General features: G+C 37.8%; 2 protein-coding genes and 1 non-coding gene across 3 annotated transcripts in view; 1 reads left to right on the plus strand and 2 right to left on the minus strand.

Annotated features, from left to right (window-relative positions):
- Positions 1 to 6: 6 nt before the first annotated feature.
- Positions 7 to 4916, minus strand: LOC127455597 (peroxisomal membrane protein PEX13-like). The gene is made up of 4 exons (XM_051723629.1): positions 4761 to 4916; positions 3644 to 4356; positions 3090 to 3212; positions 7 to 1160 (listed from the first exon to the last, which is right to left on the minus strand). The coding sequence occupies exons 1-4, from the start codon at positions 4829 to 4831 to the stop codon at positions 796 to 798; spliced, it is 1272 nt and encodes a 423-aa protein (XP_051579589.1). The 5' UTR covers positions 4832 to 4916; the 3' UTR covers positions 7 to 795.
- Positions 4917 to 5138: 222 nt separating this feature from the next.
- On the minus strand, positions 5139 to 5248 carry trnal-caa (transfer RNA leucine (anticodon CAA)). The gene is made up of 2 exons: positions 5211 to 5248; positions 5139 to 5184 (listed from the first exon to the last, which is right to left on the minus strand). It is a non-coding gene; the product is annotated as a tRNA-Leu (tRNA).
- Positions 5249 to 10719: 5471 nt separating this feature from the next.
- LOC127455593 (PDZ domain-containing protein 8-like) overlaps positions 10720 to 18298 on the plus strand; it is a 71416-nt gene continuing 63837 nt past the window's right edge. The window contains exon 1 of the mRNA XM_051723617.1: positions 10720 to 11748. Coding sequence (XP_051579577.1) covers positions 10859 to 11748 — 890 coding nt within the window. The 5' untranslated portion in view covers positions 10720 to 10858. The remainder of the gene's footprint in view (positions 11749 to 18298) is intronic.

Raw genomic sequence — 18298 nt, forward strand, 5'->3', positions numbered from 1 at the left:
AACATGAAAACACAAAGTTCTTTAAGTTTTACTGACAAAATAATTGCTTATATTTTCATAATTGCACATTGTCTTAATTGTAAGGGAGATCAAACAAGCTTTAACACAGAAAAAATACACAAACCAAACCATGACATAAATTATAATGAGCACATTAAATATTCACAACATTAGAGGAAAACAACCTAAAACTATTACATTAGGATAGGCGGGAGTATTCTCTTATAGTGAAATGTTTTCCGTTAATGGTATTTGTAATAAATGTTGCCTTACAAATTTAAATTGATGAGACTGCATGTTTACTGAGATTTTCCCATTTAACCTTATCAAATGCATTAACTGTTCATACATGAAGGACAACATATATGTAACCTTTTACCTTTAAGTTTGATGTGAAATTATTCAGATGAACTAAATCCATTTTCCCAAGTTATTCAAATTTATTCATTATTATGTAAAAGGTCGGTATTAACACAAACTGACAATCTATAATGTTGAAATACATCTTTTGTTGGAAGAAGAATCTAAAATTATTACTAACAAATATTAGTAAAGGCTGTAAGCCTAGCAGTTTACTGAAACTGCTTTATTCACTGCTCAGCTATGGTGTTCAAACTATATATTCCACTGATTATCAGGGAGCTTACTCTTCACCTACCCCTTCAAGTCCTTCACTTTTGATTATCTCCTCTTCTTCTTTCAGTTGCCAGACCAAGTTTTATAGAGGGTGTTTTTCTCCTACTGAGCTCAAGCCAACACATACATACGCACACATGCCTTCCCACACATACAGGCTCATAAGTCTATCTTTTCTGAAGTTATCACTACAGTATTACTGATGTTGTTTATGGAAGGTTGCACCTCCAGGACAGTGTGAGGGCCTAGTGTTTCCCCATACATAGACTCCAGTAGCTCATCTTGGTCTGAAGTGCTTGGGTCAGGCAGCCTGGAGCTGGGAGCTAGAGCAGAGTCTGTAGCCAGGCCAATTTGGGGTTCTGGAAAGTTCTGAGCAGCTTGCTGGGCCTGTGCCAGCCTCTCTAATTCTGCATGCTTTCTACCTCTTCTCCGGCCCAACACTTTGACATAGTTGGCAGGAACAAGACCAGTGGTCTCACCGTCTACGCTGGCCAAAAGCCAGCCACGGACCCTGGGCTGTAGTTCTGAAAATAAGAGCAAAATACATTGTGTACAAGTTGTAAATCAGTGCTGTCAGTACTAGGGATGTCCCGATAGGGTCCGATACCATGCTCACGTACTCGTGCTCTTAAAAATGCTCAGAAACCAAAAACCGATACTATCTGATTTATGAATGTCATTAATTCAACATTCAGCTCACAAATTAAAATCACGTTATGTCCTAGTGAGATTATTTAACCACAAAAACTTCAAATGTGAGCGCTTCTGAATGTGTTGTGAAGACACCAGCTGCATGTACCTTTTAAAGCTCCTCCTTGGCTCTTAAATGGAAAACAGTCATGAGCATTGCGCGCTGTTTGTTGCAGATGACAGTGAACAGAGCACAAATTACAGAGTACATACTTATTTAATTAAATAGCAGCCTTTTGTGGTTTAATAATCACTTTGAGTCACATAGCGACCGACTTTTCCTGACTGAAAATCTAACATTATAACACAATAACACTTCAAATTAAAAGCTCTGTCAAAATAAAAGCTTAATTTAAATGAAAAAATTATGAAAGAAATATATCACTATTGTAAAGTTATGTAATATTTGCTGTATTACTTATGGGGCTTTTCCACTGCACGGTACGGCTCGACTCGCTTTTTGGGGGTTTTCCACTATGGATTGTACCTGGTATTTTTTTTTAGTACCACCTCGGTCGAGGTTCCAAGCGAGCCGAGCCGATACTAAATGTGACGTCAAAACCCTGCAGATCACTGATTGGTCAGAGAGAATCGTCACTGCCAGCGTAATATTGGCATTAGTTCATTCTATGCTTTGCGACAGTGGTACGTATAGCGATTGAGACCCTAAACACATTGCTATAAGCTAGACGGCAGGTTAGCTTACACTCGTGTGTTGTCTTTGAGCTAACACAGTGATGTCCTCATCTGCGCTTTGGTGTATGATTTCCCAAACTCTCCTGTTTTTTTAGCGGTATTTTGTCTTGCTGCCGTCAGCCTCTTTTGAAACAAAGTTTGTCGTCTTGCTGTGAAAAACAGCCACATGCTGAGAATCAAGAACACCATTCCTTCGATATCTTCCATTGCTCCTTTGTTGTGTGTTTGTGATGCGTTGAAGATTATGTCACGGCAGTAGAGGCGGCTCAACTATGACGATCAGCCTATAATCCCACCCACGTTGAGGCTGCACTAAACTGCAGTGGAAAAGCAAGCTCAGAAATGTAAAGCGAGCAGATTTGAGTCGAGTCGAACCGTAACGTGCAGTGGAAAAGTGCTGAAACGCTACTAATAATGATAATAAATCAATAGTAATTGTATTATAATTAAGCTGCATTATTTCACATCTGTGATGCTTTGTAGGGCAGCACTTTATTTGACAAAAATAACTCCAATGTAGTGTTTTGGATTGTGCTGTGAGATTCTGTATAAGCACATCATTTGATAAAAAATAATACATTATGTTGAAAATTAATTGTTATTCTTTCATTTGATTAAAGTTGTAATTAATTCATTTATTTATTTAAACACCATTTTGATGATATAATTGAAATAAACTGTTGATATAAAGTTCAGAAAAAAAAAAAAAAAAAAAAAAGAAACAGGTATTGGACTCGGTATCGGCGAGTACCAAAAATGAAGTATCCTCAAACAAATGGTATCGGGACATCCCTAGTCAGTACCAAGGACCAAATCTGGTCTGTTTGTTCTTTTTTTAAATATTCTGCTTAACATCAGCCAAATGTAAACTTTACAAATGTTAAAACTTAGGCAGTTCAATTTGATGAGTTTTAATGCAACAAGGAATTTTGACACAATGCAAACCGTATTGTTGTTTTATTTTAATTTCTCAACAAGATTTCCAGCCAGTTTGTTTACACCCTGCTTAATGTTTAACTACACTTTCTGCCCATTGACCATGGTGAAAAAATGTGATGATCTCAAACCTTTAGGGGCCAGATTAAGCATGTCTCCAGCCTGTAGTGAGATCTCCTCTTCAGACGCAGCTGTGAAGTCATACTCGGCTCGTGCAACCACATGATCATCTTCCCCACTCGCCCAGTTAGTGGCTACAACACAGAACACACCCATTCATTAATATTCTTATCAAACACAAAAGTACAGAGACAGCTATAAAAGTTACTTAGCTCAAACACAATCAAAACAGACACAAACACATTCTGGTCAACATATATTTTCTATTGTGCACTGCTCTTCACACATATGCAAGGTTTTTGGATGACTGACCAACAGAATGATTTAAATCTGTGACTCAAGTGCTCATTAAGTAGGAGAGATGTTTCATTCGGGGGGCTTGTGTAGTGGTGCAATGTAATCCATTCCATCAGGGTGTAAGCCAAGAATGACTACATGACTTTATATACTATAATAAAGTTATACAATAACACTCACAACTTGTTAAAAAGAAGGCATGAGAACAGACAAAAAAGAAATGACTAAATGAATAGATGGACCAACAAAGTATTGGACAATATCCCACCATTGTCCTCAGGACCCTCAGTAGATCTCAAAAGCCTCCAGATCAAATACGGCCCTCCAAGAACTACAGCAAAAAACAAGAAAATGGGCCACGATTTGACAGAATTCGCTCTGGGGTCCTCTATCCCTGCACCCCTGGTTCCTGAAGCCGACAACACGGCCTCACTGTCGGCCCACAGGTCATCAGCATCCAAATCTTGACGCAATCCCAGCAGCCTCTGTAGTCTGCAATAAAGGTATCGAAGGGTCCTAACCAGGGCAAATGCAGACAGAACTTTTGTGAAATGGATACGCAGACGAGAGAAGTGATTGGCCACATCTAGCACCGCACGGAAGCTGTTATAGACAGCAGAGAAAGTAGCGTCCATCATCATGCTGACTGATGAGAAGGCATGAACAATGCTCTCAATGGACTGAAACGCTCCCCTGCTGCTCTCCTCTGCCTGCTGGACAAACCGGCTGGGTGGAACATCGTCTGTTTGGTAACGGTTATAACCAAGGCCGCCTCCAGCTCCATAACCACTGTAGCTGTAAGGACTGTAGGCCCCATAGATGGAACTCCCATAAGGACTGTATGAGGAAGGAAAAGAGCTGTAGGCAGGACGGTATCCCTGTTGGACGGGTCTTGGAGGGATGGGTGGTGTCACGCGTGTTAGAACCGGAGGACCAGACACGGATGGCCCACTCTGTGCTGCTGATCCAAAGTCAACAGAGCTAGATATAGGAAAAAAGAATGAACTTTCAATAAAATGCAATATCTCAATAAAAACAACATAATACTATATACACAGTTCTACGGTTGTCACTAACTTTCTAGTCTAAAATAAAAGTTAGCTGAGCCACAACAGGGGTGAGAATGTGTGACGTTTGAAAAACGGTCATGCCACTGAACTTTGACACTTACTAGCGTACTCGTGCACGAGCTAACTAGTTTTCATAACATCAACAGCACAACTAAATAGTATTTCTCTCTGCGTCACAAGCATTCGATACGTATCTATATTATTATAAAACAATAATAATACAATAAAGCAATTTGTCAAGTACATTTGGTAACAGGTTAGCTAGCATGCGAACAGTCCGTTTTTTTTTTTTCAAATCGAAGTTACTTTACGAACCGATAGTTTAATGGTGCAGTAAATGTTCCAGGGATTCGCCTTTCCCACGGTTTTGGTAGAGGTCGAGTCATTATTTTATGTTTCAGACCAAAGTCGGTTTGGCTCTGACCACCAAACGCCAGGAAGAGAAGCGGACCCACAGGCCAGACTAAAGCAATCGACCTTTCACATCGATCTCGCTAACAGTAAACACGAGACTAAAGCAATCTATCACCATGGTTCACATTGATGGCAATGTGCCCGTTTCTTTACATTTTACGAATGCCTGCTTGCGATGCAGTTTTATATTTGAGATTTAACATTGTTCTTACACACAATGCCTTATTTAGATATAATATATCTTCCTATATTTTCAAGATTGACAAACTAAAAGTCATTTGTCAGAAGTGGGATTTGAACCCACGCCTCCATTCGGAGACCAGAATTCTCTTCACCTGAGAAGGTTTGAACCTTGAGTCTGGCGCCTTAGACCGCTCGGCCATCCTGACATGAAGTTTTCAAGCTTCAATAACTGATAAATCCTATTAAATTTATTTATTATTCAAAAGCAAAAGCAAAAAAATGTAATTCATATTTACTTAAATACATCTCTTCTATGCTGAACGTGTTCATCACTGAGTTCAAAGTCAGTTTCATATTTCATTTTTCTGGGGTTTAAACGTCATAATGTCAAGTAATAATAATTAATAATAATAATTCCTTACATTTATATAGCGCTTTACTCGGCACTCAAAGAGCTTTACATAGTATAGGGGGAATCTCAACCATCTCTGTGCAGCATCCACCTAGATAATAGTGATGGGTCGTTCATGAACAAATCTTTTATGTGACTCAGAAGAACGAGTAGTCTCAGACAGTGATTCGTTCATTTTATGTTGACTGCGCATGTGCATTGCGCAACCTCCGTTCGTTTGTTACGTGAAAACCGCATAGGCGCTGTACATGAAACAGAAATTATTAGTTCACCTCTCGCTATGCACATACGGCTGTCACGTGACAAAAGAACGAACGACTCAAATAAGATTCAATCCAGAGGTGAACTAATCATTTGTTTCTCATCATTTGTCCTTGGCTGCATTATAAATTTGTCCTTATTGGGACTATGACCAAAGTTTGCCTAAGTAGACGTGTTGGGGGGATTTGGCTATTGTAACATTGGAAAATGTAACATTTTAATTTAATTCTGCTCAAATGAACGAAATTAACTAAATGACTTGAAAAAAGATTCATTCATTTTGCTGAACGAGACTCAAAGATTCAAGTCAGTAAAATGATCCGATTTTTCCATCACTACTGGATAATGCCACGCATCCATATTGCACCAGAACACTCACCACACACCAGCTACTGATGGAGAGGAGAGAGTAGAATGATGTAGCCAATTCAGGGATGGGGATTATTAGGAGGCCATGATAGATAAGGGCCAAAGTAGTGTAACCGTCCAGAGACGTGTGAAGTTGAAAAAAATAAGTGTTTGCACGAGTAGTGCAAAATAATATTTTATTATTAGTTCTTTAAAAAAAAAAAGCAGTGAAAAAGTTTTGTTTTAAAATATTATTAATATTTGAAAAACTCTTGTCTGCCAGAACAAAGTCATGTGGTGGAACCAACATGTAGGTTAACATGTACATTAGGTTAGTAGGTTAGGCATGTAAACATAAAACATCATTTAAACATAAAACACACATACAAACACATAAAATTAAAAAAAAACAAACATTATTTTCTCATGTTTTTACATTTTGATGAAAATTCACATTTTGTTCAGGTCATATGGAGTAACCCTGAGAAAAAATGATATTCTTGACTTAGAAAGTTATGATATTTGTTTAAAAAAAAAATTACCTTGAAAAATATGTTGAAAAACATGTTGAAATTAAGGATAATGTTGCATAAACTCTCATGTCTTCAAGGTGCAAGTAAAGTATTTTAATAACTTTTACTTGATGGTTACACATTATATTTTTCATTACAGTAAATAAATTATTTTATAGAAAATGCTATAAATATTTTTCAAAAATTTGTAAACACAATATGGACTCAATGATTACATTTTTTACAAACTTGACATGTGTTTTAAACTAGATTTAGAAAAGATTTGTCATTTTTATCACCTCTGGCAACCTTCTTTGTCAGTGGCCCTTATACCGTTGTATGCTTATACCTATTGGTCATAATGTATGGAATATTTTTAAGTAAACATAATGGATTCATACATCTCTTTAAAAACACATTTTAGGTAATGTTTTAGTCGGGTCTTGTCAAATTCTTGTTTGACAAGTTATTCAACCTAATTGTATCCTACATTTGCAGAATCTTGGGCAATGAATATGAATTTCATACAGTTAAATTAATTAATTTATCATGCTGACAAAATAAGAGACTCTCACGTTACTCAAGCCAATTTCAAGCGAATTATTTATTCATTTATTTATTTTCTTTGTATCCTTTGCATGATTCTGAGTTTTTTATTTATTTATTATAATCCATCACAGACACATTTTCTCCTATCATATCTTCTGTTCAACTACACTTTAACTTAGTTTCAAAACTTTTTTTTTATTATTAAAATATATATATATATATATATTATTATCACGTAGCAGCACAATAATTGCTGTTTCTGTATCTATCTATATTGGGGGAAGATTTTTTCTACAAGTGTAATTATAATTTTAGGGTGTTATCTTTTCCATTCCACAAGATGGCGCTGTGTCCAGAGTTGTTCCTGGCAGGATTACGGCTGGGAACGGGGTTAGGGCCTCTGCTGCCTTCCAGGAACAACTCCAGGCACCTTTGCACAATGGGTAGCATGGATTTGGTTAATCACTATTGTAATCTATTATAAATGTGTGTCTCTGGACTGAAACCGGTCAGATTTCGAGCACTAGTGAAACATGAGTTGATAAAGATCAAACAGGATTTGTGAGAGAGCATTTCTGCCACCCAAGGTTGGGATTAATTGTTTCAATCAAGTTAATGGCCAGTGGTTTAATATATTCATTGCTAATGGCTGAGAACACTGTCCACAGAAGCAGCTCCCTCGCTCAGAGAAAATGTCTTTTTGAGCAGATTAGTCTCTGTGAGAGTGTATCGCTGTTTAAATAATTGAAAAATGTCCCTGTCCACTTCTATTAAGCATGTAAAATATTATATTTACAAAGCTCAATATTGCAGGCACAATACATGAGAAACTACAACAGTCGATGAATCAGTGGTTCTCAACCTTTTTGACTCCAAGGCCCCCCACGGTCCTAGACGATATTCAAAGGAAACTAGGAGTATTAATATATTAAAATAACGAATCATTGATTTTGTGATTCAAGAAATTTCAGGTTTATATGTTTTAGGCCTAATTTTAAAGTGGCTTTTAGCATTTTAAAGCATTAGTCCACCCAAAAATGAAAATTCTCTCTTCATTTACTTTCTTTCTTCTGCTGAACACAAATGAAGATTTTTAGAAGAATATATCAGCTCTGTAGGTCCATACAATGCAAGTGAATGGGGTCCAAAACTTTGAAGCTCCAAAAAGCACATAAAGGCAGCATAAAAGTAATCCATAATACTCCATTAGTTTAATCTATGTCTTCTGAAGCGATCCAATCGGTTTTGGTTGAGAACAGACCAAAATGTAAGTCATTTTGACTGCCATTGCCATCTCTAGGCACGATCATGATTTCAAGCTTGATTACAATTCCTAGTGCTTGACGCATGCGCATCTATTTCTTTAAATTAATTCGATTATAGCAATGTAATTTATTAAATAATTTTTTGTCATCTTGCAGCCCCTTTTGGAAGTTTGTTGAAACCCCTTTTGGGCCCGGTCCCCTGGTTGAATTCTGGCAAACCGAATTTCTCGACAGAAAGAATTAATTTTTTGGAAAGACTTCACATGGTAAACAAATTTACATTTGTAGTAAACTGTTATATTTTGCAGTAAACTGTAATATTTTGACCCATTAGAGAGACCAATATGAACAATGAAAACCAGGAGTCAAAGTTGAGTTTAAATCAGTTGAGAGAGAGTTTGCTGAAGACAAAGTTTACCAGATTTCCAAAGGCAGAAGACAGAAACTGAAAATGAGTTAAGGATCTAACCTCGAACTAACTCAGATTACCGAAACAACAGTAATTAGGCATATCCAAATGAAATGACATAATCTCTTACAAGTACAGAGTTCTGATAGGTGAACAGTACAGATCATACTAGAAACATCCCAACATAGTGTTTTTGAGATACTAAGTCAAGTTGGTCAGCAGAAACGAGTCAGAGGTGAGTTTCCTTTTAGATACGCTGGTGTCCAGTCCCTCTGATTTAGTCTCTCTCTCCAACTATCAAAACTCCAAACAATTCCTACAATGACACCATTAGACAGAACAAAACAGAGAATATCTTTTCCCGAAGGTTAAGTCAAGCCCCGACTGGAACACAGGCCATATCCAGCTGGAACAAACACGACGAGAGAACAATATGTTCAAATGCAACAGAGCAAAGTTAGGCAGAAATATACTTTTAGTATTAAATGCTAAGAATGCATCTGTGTCAGTAAATACATGTGGTACATTAATGACCTAAAACTTACACACAATAAACTCTTGCTTAATTTGATCAATGATCAATGAATTAACTACAACTCACATGTATATTTGTTCTCTGGGAGCCGGGCTAAATGAGCAAGCACTGTTACTGCATTCCTGACATGGGTCAGACCCTCAGTCACCTCTCAGAGGTCAAATACACAAATGACCTGTAGCATTTCTAATTATAACATAACCTGAGTCAATGCACATGGTTAAGAGGACAATTATTACCTTTTGATTAAAACAATTGCTAGTGAATTCATAAATAGACCGCAGAAATGGGGGTAAACACTGCCCCCTTCAAAACAATATTATATCCCAATGTTTTATGCAGTGATTGTGTGAAGACAAAAAATCCTGACTTGAAAAAATTATATAAATGTTAATTTGAATGAAATGTACATCAACATTATCTTAAAATATTTCATCTTTTTATTTTTAATTAAAAATAGTCTGGGTTCAATACAAGTTAAGTGCAATTGACAGCATTTGTGGCATAATGTTGATTACCAAAAACTTTACAAATATAATAATAATAATACAAATAATTTCAACTTGTCCATCTTTTAAAAAAATAAAAAAGCAAAAATCTAGGTTAGAGTAAGGCTCTTATATTGAATGTGAAGGGTTAAAAGACAGAAATGTGAAGCTTATATTTTTATAAAAGCACTTATATTAATTCTTCTGTTAAAACTTTGTGCTGTAAAGCTGTTTAAATCATCGTTTTAGGGTTTACAGTGTTAGCAACATCATGGCAATGAAGTTGAATTGGAAATAACTACGAAATGAAAGTCAGCAACCAATTTTATCACACTAAAATCATGTTAACATGCATATTATTTATATCTTGTGGCTACACTTATAAAAAGGGAGAATTTTAACATTTATGGATTGGCCCCATTCACTTCCAGTGTAAGTGCCTCAATGTACTTAATAACACTATGCCACAAATGCTGTTTAAGTTGTACTGAACCTGGAATATTCTTTTAAGGTAGAAAGCCTTCAAGTTATCATTAAAAAATCGTCTTTGCTTTACTCTTTTGCCATTCAAGTGTGCAGCATGTATGACAGAATAGAGTTTCCTGTGACAGTGGAAGACAGTACCAGTCACCATTGTGTTTTGCAAACTTCAGAAAAGATCATATACTGTAAATATGTCGAAGTTAAAGATCACAATCTTATTTAACGTGTCGCATTAGCTTGGCACAAGTCCCATGTAAACACTGAGATTCTTGCAGCCCATTCATCTCAGCCAAGGTGCGGCCTCGTTACCTTGGGTGTCGCGCTCACAGCCATACGGTGACAGCCCGGCAGATGTCGTCATGACGCACGACTCCAGCGCGTGACGTCGTATTACGTCCAACCAATCAGCAGCAGTTTCCGAAGCTCAGGAAAGAAGCAGATGATATGGCAGCTTTGTGAGCGGCCAGGTGGAACTCGCTTTTGTTCAATCGGACTGACAGCGGAACATGAGTACACTGTAACGCGCGCACCGCAGCGGGGATCCGGGGGCAAAGATGATATACCTGATATTAATTTCTGCTGTTTCTGGGGCCGTCGTCACGCTGCTTTTGCAGCTCTTCCTGTTGTACCGAAGGAGCCCCGAGCCTGTCGCGAGGACAGTGCAGTATGTCAAAACAGTTCCTGATCCCGCGCTGAAGGATTACTTTAGTAATCAACAAGCCGAAGCAACGCAGCAACAACAGCAAGACATCACATCCTCTGCCTCCAAGCAACCAGAGGCCGCTTCTCCCAAACAGCAAGAACCCATTGTCCCCGGCAGCAGCCCCAAACAACAGCCGTCCTCGCCACCGCCTTCCCAGAGCGACCCTCTCCACACTTCGAAAGCGGAGACATGCGATTTCCTCAACGCAATATTTTTGTTTTTATTCCGCGAGCTCCGCGACACCCCAGTGGTCAGGCACTGGATCACCAAAAAGATCAAGGTAGAGTTCGAGGAGCTCCTCCAAACCAAGACCGCCGGGCGCCTGTTGGAGGGTCTCAGTCTGCGGGATATCTCCCTGGGCAACTCTGTGCCCGTCTTCAAAACAGCCAAACTCATGAAGCCCGTGGCTCTCAATGAAGACAACATGCCAGAGGAGCTGAACTTTGATGTGGACTTGGAATATAACGGCGGCTTTCATTTGGCCATTGATGTTGATTTAGTATTCGGCAAATCGGCTTATCTCTTTGTGAAGATGACCCGGGTGGTCGGCCGGCTGAAGCTGCAGTTCACACGCATGCCTTTCACGCACTGGTCCTTCTCCTTCATGGAGGACCCGCTCATAGACTTTGAGGTGAAGTCTCAGTTTGAGGGTCGTCCCCTGCCCCAGCTCACCTCTATCATAGTGAACCAGCTCAAGAGGGTCATCAAGAAGAAGCACACGTTACCAAATTACAAAATTAGGTAATAGCTCAATATCTTATTTATCTGACCAGCACTGCCCATACAGTAAATTGCAATACCTCTTGTCTATCCTTTGCTTTTAACATCTCATTTAAATTAAGTGTTTTGAAGGCATGCATAGTAATTTTTTTCAGCATTGAAAAAGATTTACTCCTAAAGAAATGAATAGTAATTCTGAAAGTCAAATCAGGAACCTTATAAAAGCTGTTTTATTCTACATGGAGAGGGTCCGCTATGTTAGGGTCACATGACCAGCCAAAATCAACTTGCTTGTAGAGTGCCGGCCACTTTCCAGCTGTCTGGGTTCTGGAAGTATTTTTCCCAATTATTTTTTCTAAATTTACATTTACATTTATGCATTTGGCAGACGCTTTTATCCAAAGCGACTTACAGTGCCCTTATTATAGGGACAATCCCCCTGGAGCAACCTGGAGTTAAGTGCCTTGCTCAAGGACACAATGGTGGTGGCTGCAGGGATCGAACCAACAACCTTCTGCTTACCAGTTCAGTGCTTAAGTCCACTACACCACCACCACTCCTTAGCCATGAACCAAACCAACCAGCTTCGAGGTGAATCACAAAGACAAAAAGTATTTGAAAGTCAGACAAAAAGACAAAGGTACAAGACTGTGTACTTAGATCTTTCACAAGAACACAAACTACAATCCCGTGAAGCATTGCAAATTACATAATCAAACTAAAAACAATGGAAATATGTAAAACTATTGATTTTTTTGGTTATTGAATATAAATAGAGAAACAATATACAATTTTATGTTTACTGCCAAAAATTTTTTAGATATATACAAATATGTAGTTTGAGGCTATAGGATGATTGACTCGATTGCGTCATTTACAGCGTCACTGGATTGGCGGTCGCTGCTGGACATGTTTGGTGGGCTTTGTTGTTCGCGGTTCGCTGATTGGTGGATATTTCACTGCTGGACCATGAGTAGTGTTGTTGTTCACAAGGAATTCCGATATTAAACACGATTTTTAAACAATGAAGTTGAAATAACGCGAACTGATGGCTTCAACAAAGGCATATACCATCGATGAACAACCTTGGAGCTCACAGTAGGTTTGTCTTTAAATATTTATAAGTTATCGCTGAAAATCAATTAGTCAATGGAAGAATTGAATGGGACTTTTACTTCCGGAACCAGACTGTTGCGCTCTATGGTGTGCTCACGTCATGTCGAAATTTTAGTAATTGCGAGATTCCGACTTATAAAATTTTCTTAGAACTCGAAATTCTAGGTTGTAAACTCAGAATTCTATGGTTCTGTGACATTCTATGACGGCGTGACATCATGTAAAAAGAATCAACATGGCAGCGGTCTCAACACTTAAAGGTAGTGAACACATATTCCTGTTTCATATGCCATTTTGTCATGCCATTGTTACCTTCGTTCCTAATAATTTTGTAAGAACAGATCTGAGTGCACCTTTAAGGTCTGAAGTGGTAGTTTGAACATTCTTAGATTTTTGCAGAACAGTTTAGGGTTTTAAAAATGAATTACTCCAATTGAGGGCCAACTGGCTGAATAGTGGTTTATTTTTCTATCATGATGTCTGGCTATGTTGGAAAGTGGTGTTTGGATTGAGCCTGTTGCTTTGGCAGTACACAGCAAGTCTCGAGGCTTCGAAACCAGTTGTGTGTTCATGCATGCATTTCTCAATGGGTTTGTGTGACAGGATAGAACTACTGTGGCACTGCAATAAGAGAGTTCTGAGATGATTGTTTGGGTCATGTGAAAATTACAGCAAGTGTGTGTTGGCATTGGTGTATTTGTGCCTTTTCCCTGACTGAAACAGGAAATATCGGCCACCTTCCCCTTCATTCATGATTCCCCTGAATGTTCTCTATTCCTGACCGTTAAAAGTGAAATTAACTTGGGGGTTGAGTTACTTTCTGTTTTTAGCTGAGAACATTTTCAATTCCATGACTAAGGCATTCAACTAAGCTTTTGAATGATTAGTTGCAGGATTCATCCACCTACACCTTACAGCTCTCTCCTACTCAGCAAAGCTTGGCACACGTAAATCTCAGCAAGTGTGTGGGGATTGACACTTTTTCTCAGCTGTTGTAGGTTTCTTAGATTGAGAACATTAAAAGGGATAGTACACCCAAAAAATCATATTCTGTCATCATTATCTCACCATGTTGTTCCAAGTCTAACCCGTAGGACATTCTTTCCTCCATAGAACACAAAACATGTTAGGCAGAAAAGAAGCAAAGAAAGTGAATGCTGACATTCTGCCTAACATCTAATTTTTGTGAACCTTGGAAGAAGGAGGTCATACTGGTTTGGAACAACATGAGAGTGGGTAATTAATGACAGAATTTTCATTTTTAGGTGAACTGTTCCATTGTTCATTTATCCATAACATTGTCTATGTACGTTAAATGCAAACTATAAGCAAGAGCACAGAATGGTTCTGTTGCCATTGTTCACTTTTTTCTATATATCTTTTTTTTTTTTTTTTTTTTTTTTCCGCATCAGGCCTGCGGCTCGTTTTTCTTGCTTGTGTGCTGAAACTGTTGACATACCTACTGTGACTTTGAACAGTCAACATGCATATACTGTTTAAATCACAAAGTCAAACACAACACTGAGCAAAACCAAAGTTCATACTGATGGCAGTAGTGATTTTATCCATTTGGTTAATTAAAGTGTACTTGGAAGGGTTAAAAAACTGGATGAATTAACTCTGTAATCTATTGAGTGTGAATGGTGCATTTGAACTTTGACCCTACGCAGCTGGCATTGTGAGAAGTGAGTTAAATCACTGCACTCTAAGTTGAGTGTCACACTCCGCTATTAATTAGAGTAACTCAATACAAGAGCATGAGTAGTGCTAAGAGAATAGACCTTTAACAGAACAGATTCTTCATACTGTCTTTTAACTTTCTCACTTTCTCTCTGATTCAGCAGCCTGGCACTAGTGCTTTGCCCTCTGTTATACATCATTAGAACTCATGCTGCAGAACTTAGGAATTTTAGTCATCACACACACACACACACACACACACACACACACACACAGACAGAGCAGTAGCAAACCTACTAGAGCTAAACACTTTAAATTACCCAAAGGGAAAATAACTTCTTAATAATGTGAGACATATTTCAATGACATTCTTTTCTCAGTAATTGTATCTTTCCAAGCGTTAGAACCACTTCATTGGTGTTTACGATGGCATATATTTTCCATGTGAATGGGTAAATACAGTTCTTCATTCTGTGGTTTAGCACAGAATTTAGGATAAACAAGGTGACGCACACTATGTATAACTCATACGACAAAGGCTATTTAAAGATATGTTGTTCGGCAGAATGTTATGGACCGACAGCCTCAGTCCCCATTCACTTTAATTTAATGGAAAAATGCTCTTGTTTTCCTTGTAACAAATTAATTACAGTGGGTTTGGAACAACATGAGGGTGAGTAAATACATATGAAAAATAATTGTCATTTTTGAGTGATCCAATTGCTTTAAAATTGTAGTGTGTTTATATGTTAGGTCTGGGTAATATGCAAAAAATATTTTCACTATATTTTTATAGAAAAATATTGCGATATATCCGATTACATCGTCAGGCCCACTGCCGAAGGATCAGTGAATATTTTTGTTTTATTGATTTTTATTAAATAAATGATAAAAAAAAATACAGTTCATTTATTGAAACAAGAAAAACTGATATCAAAGATATTTCTAAATTCAAATTGCACCTCAAACTAAACGAAAAAACAATTAAAATAACAAAGTGGTCAAAGAATCTATTACTAACAACCTCACTAAATTCAAACATTTACCGTCTCCAACTCCCTCCACCTCCCATAACGCAAGTTTCCGTCTACAACAACAGGTGAAAAATTACTAATACAAATCAAGATCTAAAGACAATTATAGTTGTAAACATAATAATGATGATAATAATAATAATAATAATGATTGAAATATAAATAAACCATTACCTCTAGAAAAGTTAAACACATCCCACATAATTTCTACTTTCTTAAAACAGCTAGAACTGTTAGTTACTTCACTTAGTCTGTGCTTAAATGAATAGAAAACACCAGTTTGCTTATTAGGTGGAAGCCTAATAAATTCCCTTGTGTTCCCAAATTAATGCTGCCTAATAATTTCCACTGTGTTCTCATCGAATTTGTGTTTGAATTACCTTTCGTAGGGGGCCTGGTTATCTCAGTGAGTATTGACGCTGACTACTACCCCTGGAGTCACAAGTTCGAATCCAGGGTGTGCTGAGTGACTCCAGCCAGGTCTCCTAAGCAACTAAATTGGCCCAGTTGCTAGGGAGGGTAGAGTCACATGAGGTAACCTCCTTGTGGTTGTGATTAGTGGTTCTCGCTTTCAATGGGGCACGTGGTAAGTTGTGCGTGGATCGTGGAGAGTAGCATGAGCCTCCACATGCTGTGAGACTCTACAGTTTAATGCACAACGAGCCACGTGTTAAGATGCGCGGATTGACTGTCTCAGAAGCGGAGGCAACTGAGACTTGTCCTCCACCACCCGGATTGAGGTGAGCAACTGCGCCACCACAAGGACCTACTAAGTAGTGGGAATTGGGCATCGCAGATTGGGGAGAAAAGGGGATAAAAATAAAAATGTATTGCTTTTCGTTAATGCTGCCTAAACAAAATTAAATAGAACTCAATTTTAGGTTCAAGGTGACTGTTTTTTTTTTTTTTTTTTTTTTTTATTATTTTATGATTTCATCAATTTCATCTTTGTTTCTTAAATACAAACATTTATTTATATATATATATATATATATATATATATATATTAGACGACTGAAACAGAAAAGAATGTGATAACTCTTTACATGTGCATGTTCCACAAGACAACATTGAACCTCCTAACAAACAGCGAATCAGACACACGTATTGACAGCTTTTCTTTCATCTGTTCTTAAAAATATAATAAAGTTTGTTTCTTCAAGCGCATGTCTTTATGCATTTCAGCATTTCTTGTCATGTGTCACTTCAAGCGGTTTACAGGTCGCCCGCCACATTGGCAGGTAGATAAGCGTATGAAATACCTGCAGTTGGTGGGTAGCGGGTGCTAATTTCATACCCTGGGCTAATATATTTGGCGAATTCTTTGCTCAATGGTTTTGTCATTTCCCGATATTGACATCGTCTGCCAATGAGTGTCACAAGTGGCATCGGGATATTGCCCAGATATTGTCGAAATCTGATTACATCGTCCTATCGCTCAGCCCTACTGTATGTATTTGAAGTTTGATGAAGAGAAATAAGCTGGAATAGCAATACAGACTGAATGTCACTCAAGAACTCCTGTTTACGAGAGCTCTTTAGGTGTGCACATCTTTTACCATCAGCACAGACATAATGCACATGTCATATTTAACTGCCTCAGAGTTTAATGGTGTTTGCTTGAGGGTGAAGTTACAATAATCTCTTGTACTGTGTGTGAGAGAACTTTGTTTAACATGCAAACAGCAGTACAGTTTCTATTGCCCAGGGACAATTCAGCAAGCAGGCCACAACTGCTCTCTGTGTGGGCTGGAAGTGTTACAGATGGAGGAGGTGTTCAGAATAGGACAAGAGATGTGTTTGTGGCCAAAAATGCCTGAGAACTTGGATTTATGTTGTGTGGCTTAAATGCATTTAATATACTGTTTAGGGTTGCAAATTTTAAGAAATTGTCTTAATTGACAATTGTTAACATTAATGAATGAAAATCGATTAATCATAAAGAGTAAATAATAATAAACTAAGTGGTGAACAGCTTGAGACTCAAAAAATACAAGACACGGTTTTCTTTCACAGCTTTATTTATAAAGTTTGTTTTTGATTGACCAGCCATTCTAATGCAAACTTAAACGTTGCATCGGAGAAAAATTCCTTACTGTAGAGGGAAATGTGAAAACATGAAACCGACATCAAAGTATGTGCATGTAGCCTACTGTTTAAATATCATTTAAATAAATACATCTAAGAAATGCGAGTACTGGTATTTTCCTCTTAATATATTTTCAGTTCAGTGTATTTTTTAATACACTCAGGCTGCGTTTTAATTAATTTACATCAATTTACTGTTAATGTGTTACTGTTAATAATAACTTGTGTAGAAGATACAGATTCAAATTCATTAAAACTTCACGTTGTAGAGCGTGTGATATTTCAGACCTTTTTTATTTGAAATTAAGTCAAATAATAAAACGCTGTGTGAATACAGTTAATAACATTAGAGATTTCAGGTGAATGAGCCTCATGCTCTCCTGGCGAGAATTGTCATGATTGACAAAGTGGATGATACAGGGAGACCGGCTGATTGTTCTTTAACACACTTTCACGGTTTATACAGTATACGTAATGTTCCTCTATAGAGAAATGCTCCATCTTTACAAACAAGGAAGTGAAGGATGCCTGTATGTGTGTTTTATTCTGTGTTACTGACTGAATGTGACACCCAGCTTGCAAGCGGCAGTGTGCCCTCTAGCAGCAGATGATTGTATAGACAGTCTTTATCTGCTGGCATGATTACGAAATGC

Source organism: Myxocyprinus asiaticus, chromosome 17, assembly GCF_019703515.2.
Source record: "Myxocyprinus asiaticus isolate MX2 ecotype Aquarium Trade chromosome 17, UBuf_Myxa_2, whole genome shotgun sequence".
Lineage (NCBI taxonomy): Eukaryota > Metazoa > Chordata > Actinopteri > Cypriniformes > Catostomidae > Myxocyprinus > Myxocyprinus asiaticus.

What these genes read in the sequence shown, in the direction of transcription:
- LOC127455597 (XM_051723629.1), bottom strand. Translation starts at nt 4,831, where the DNA reads ATGACTCGACCTCTACCAAAACCGTGGGAAAGGCGAATCCCTGGAACA. An exon ending in ACTGCACCATTAAACTATCG is followed by an intron (nt 4,357 to 4,760) that starts GTTCGTAAAGTA and finishes TCCTATATCTAG; the next exon opens with CTCTGTTGACTTTGGATCAG. An exon ending in TGAGGGTCCTGAGGACAATG is followed by an intron (nt 3,213 to 3,643) that starts GTGGGATATTGT and finishes TCTGTGTTGTAG; the next exon opens with CCACTAACTGGGCGAGTGGG.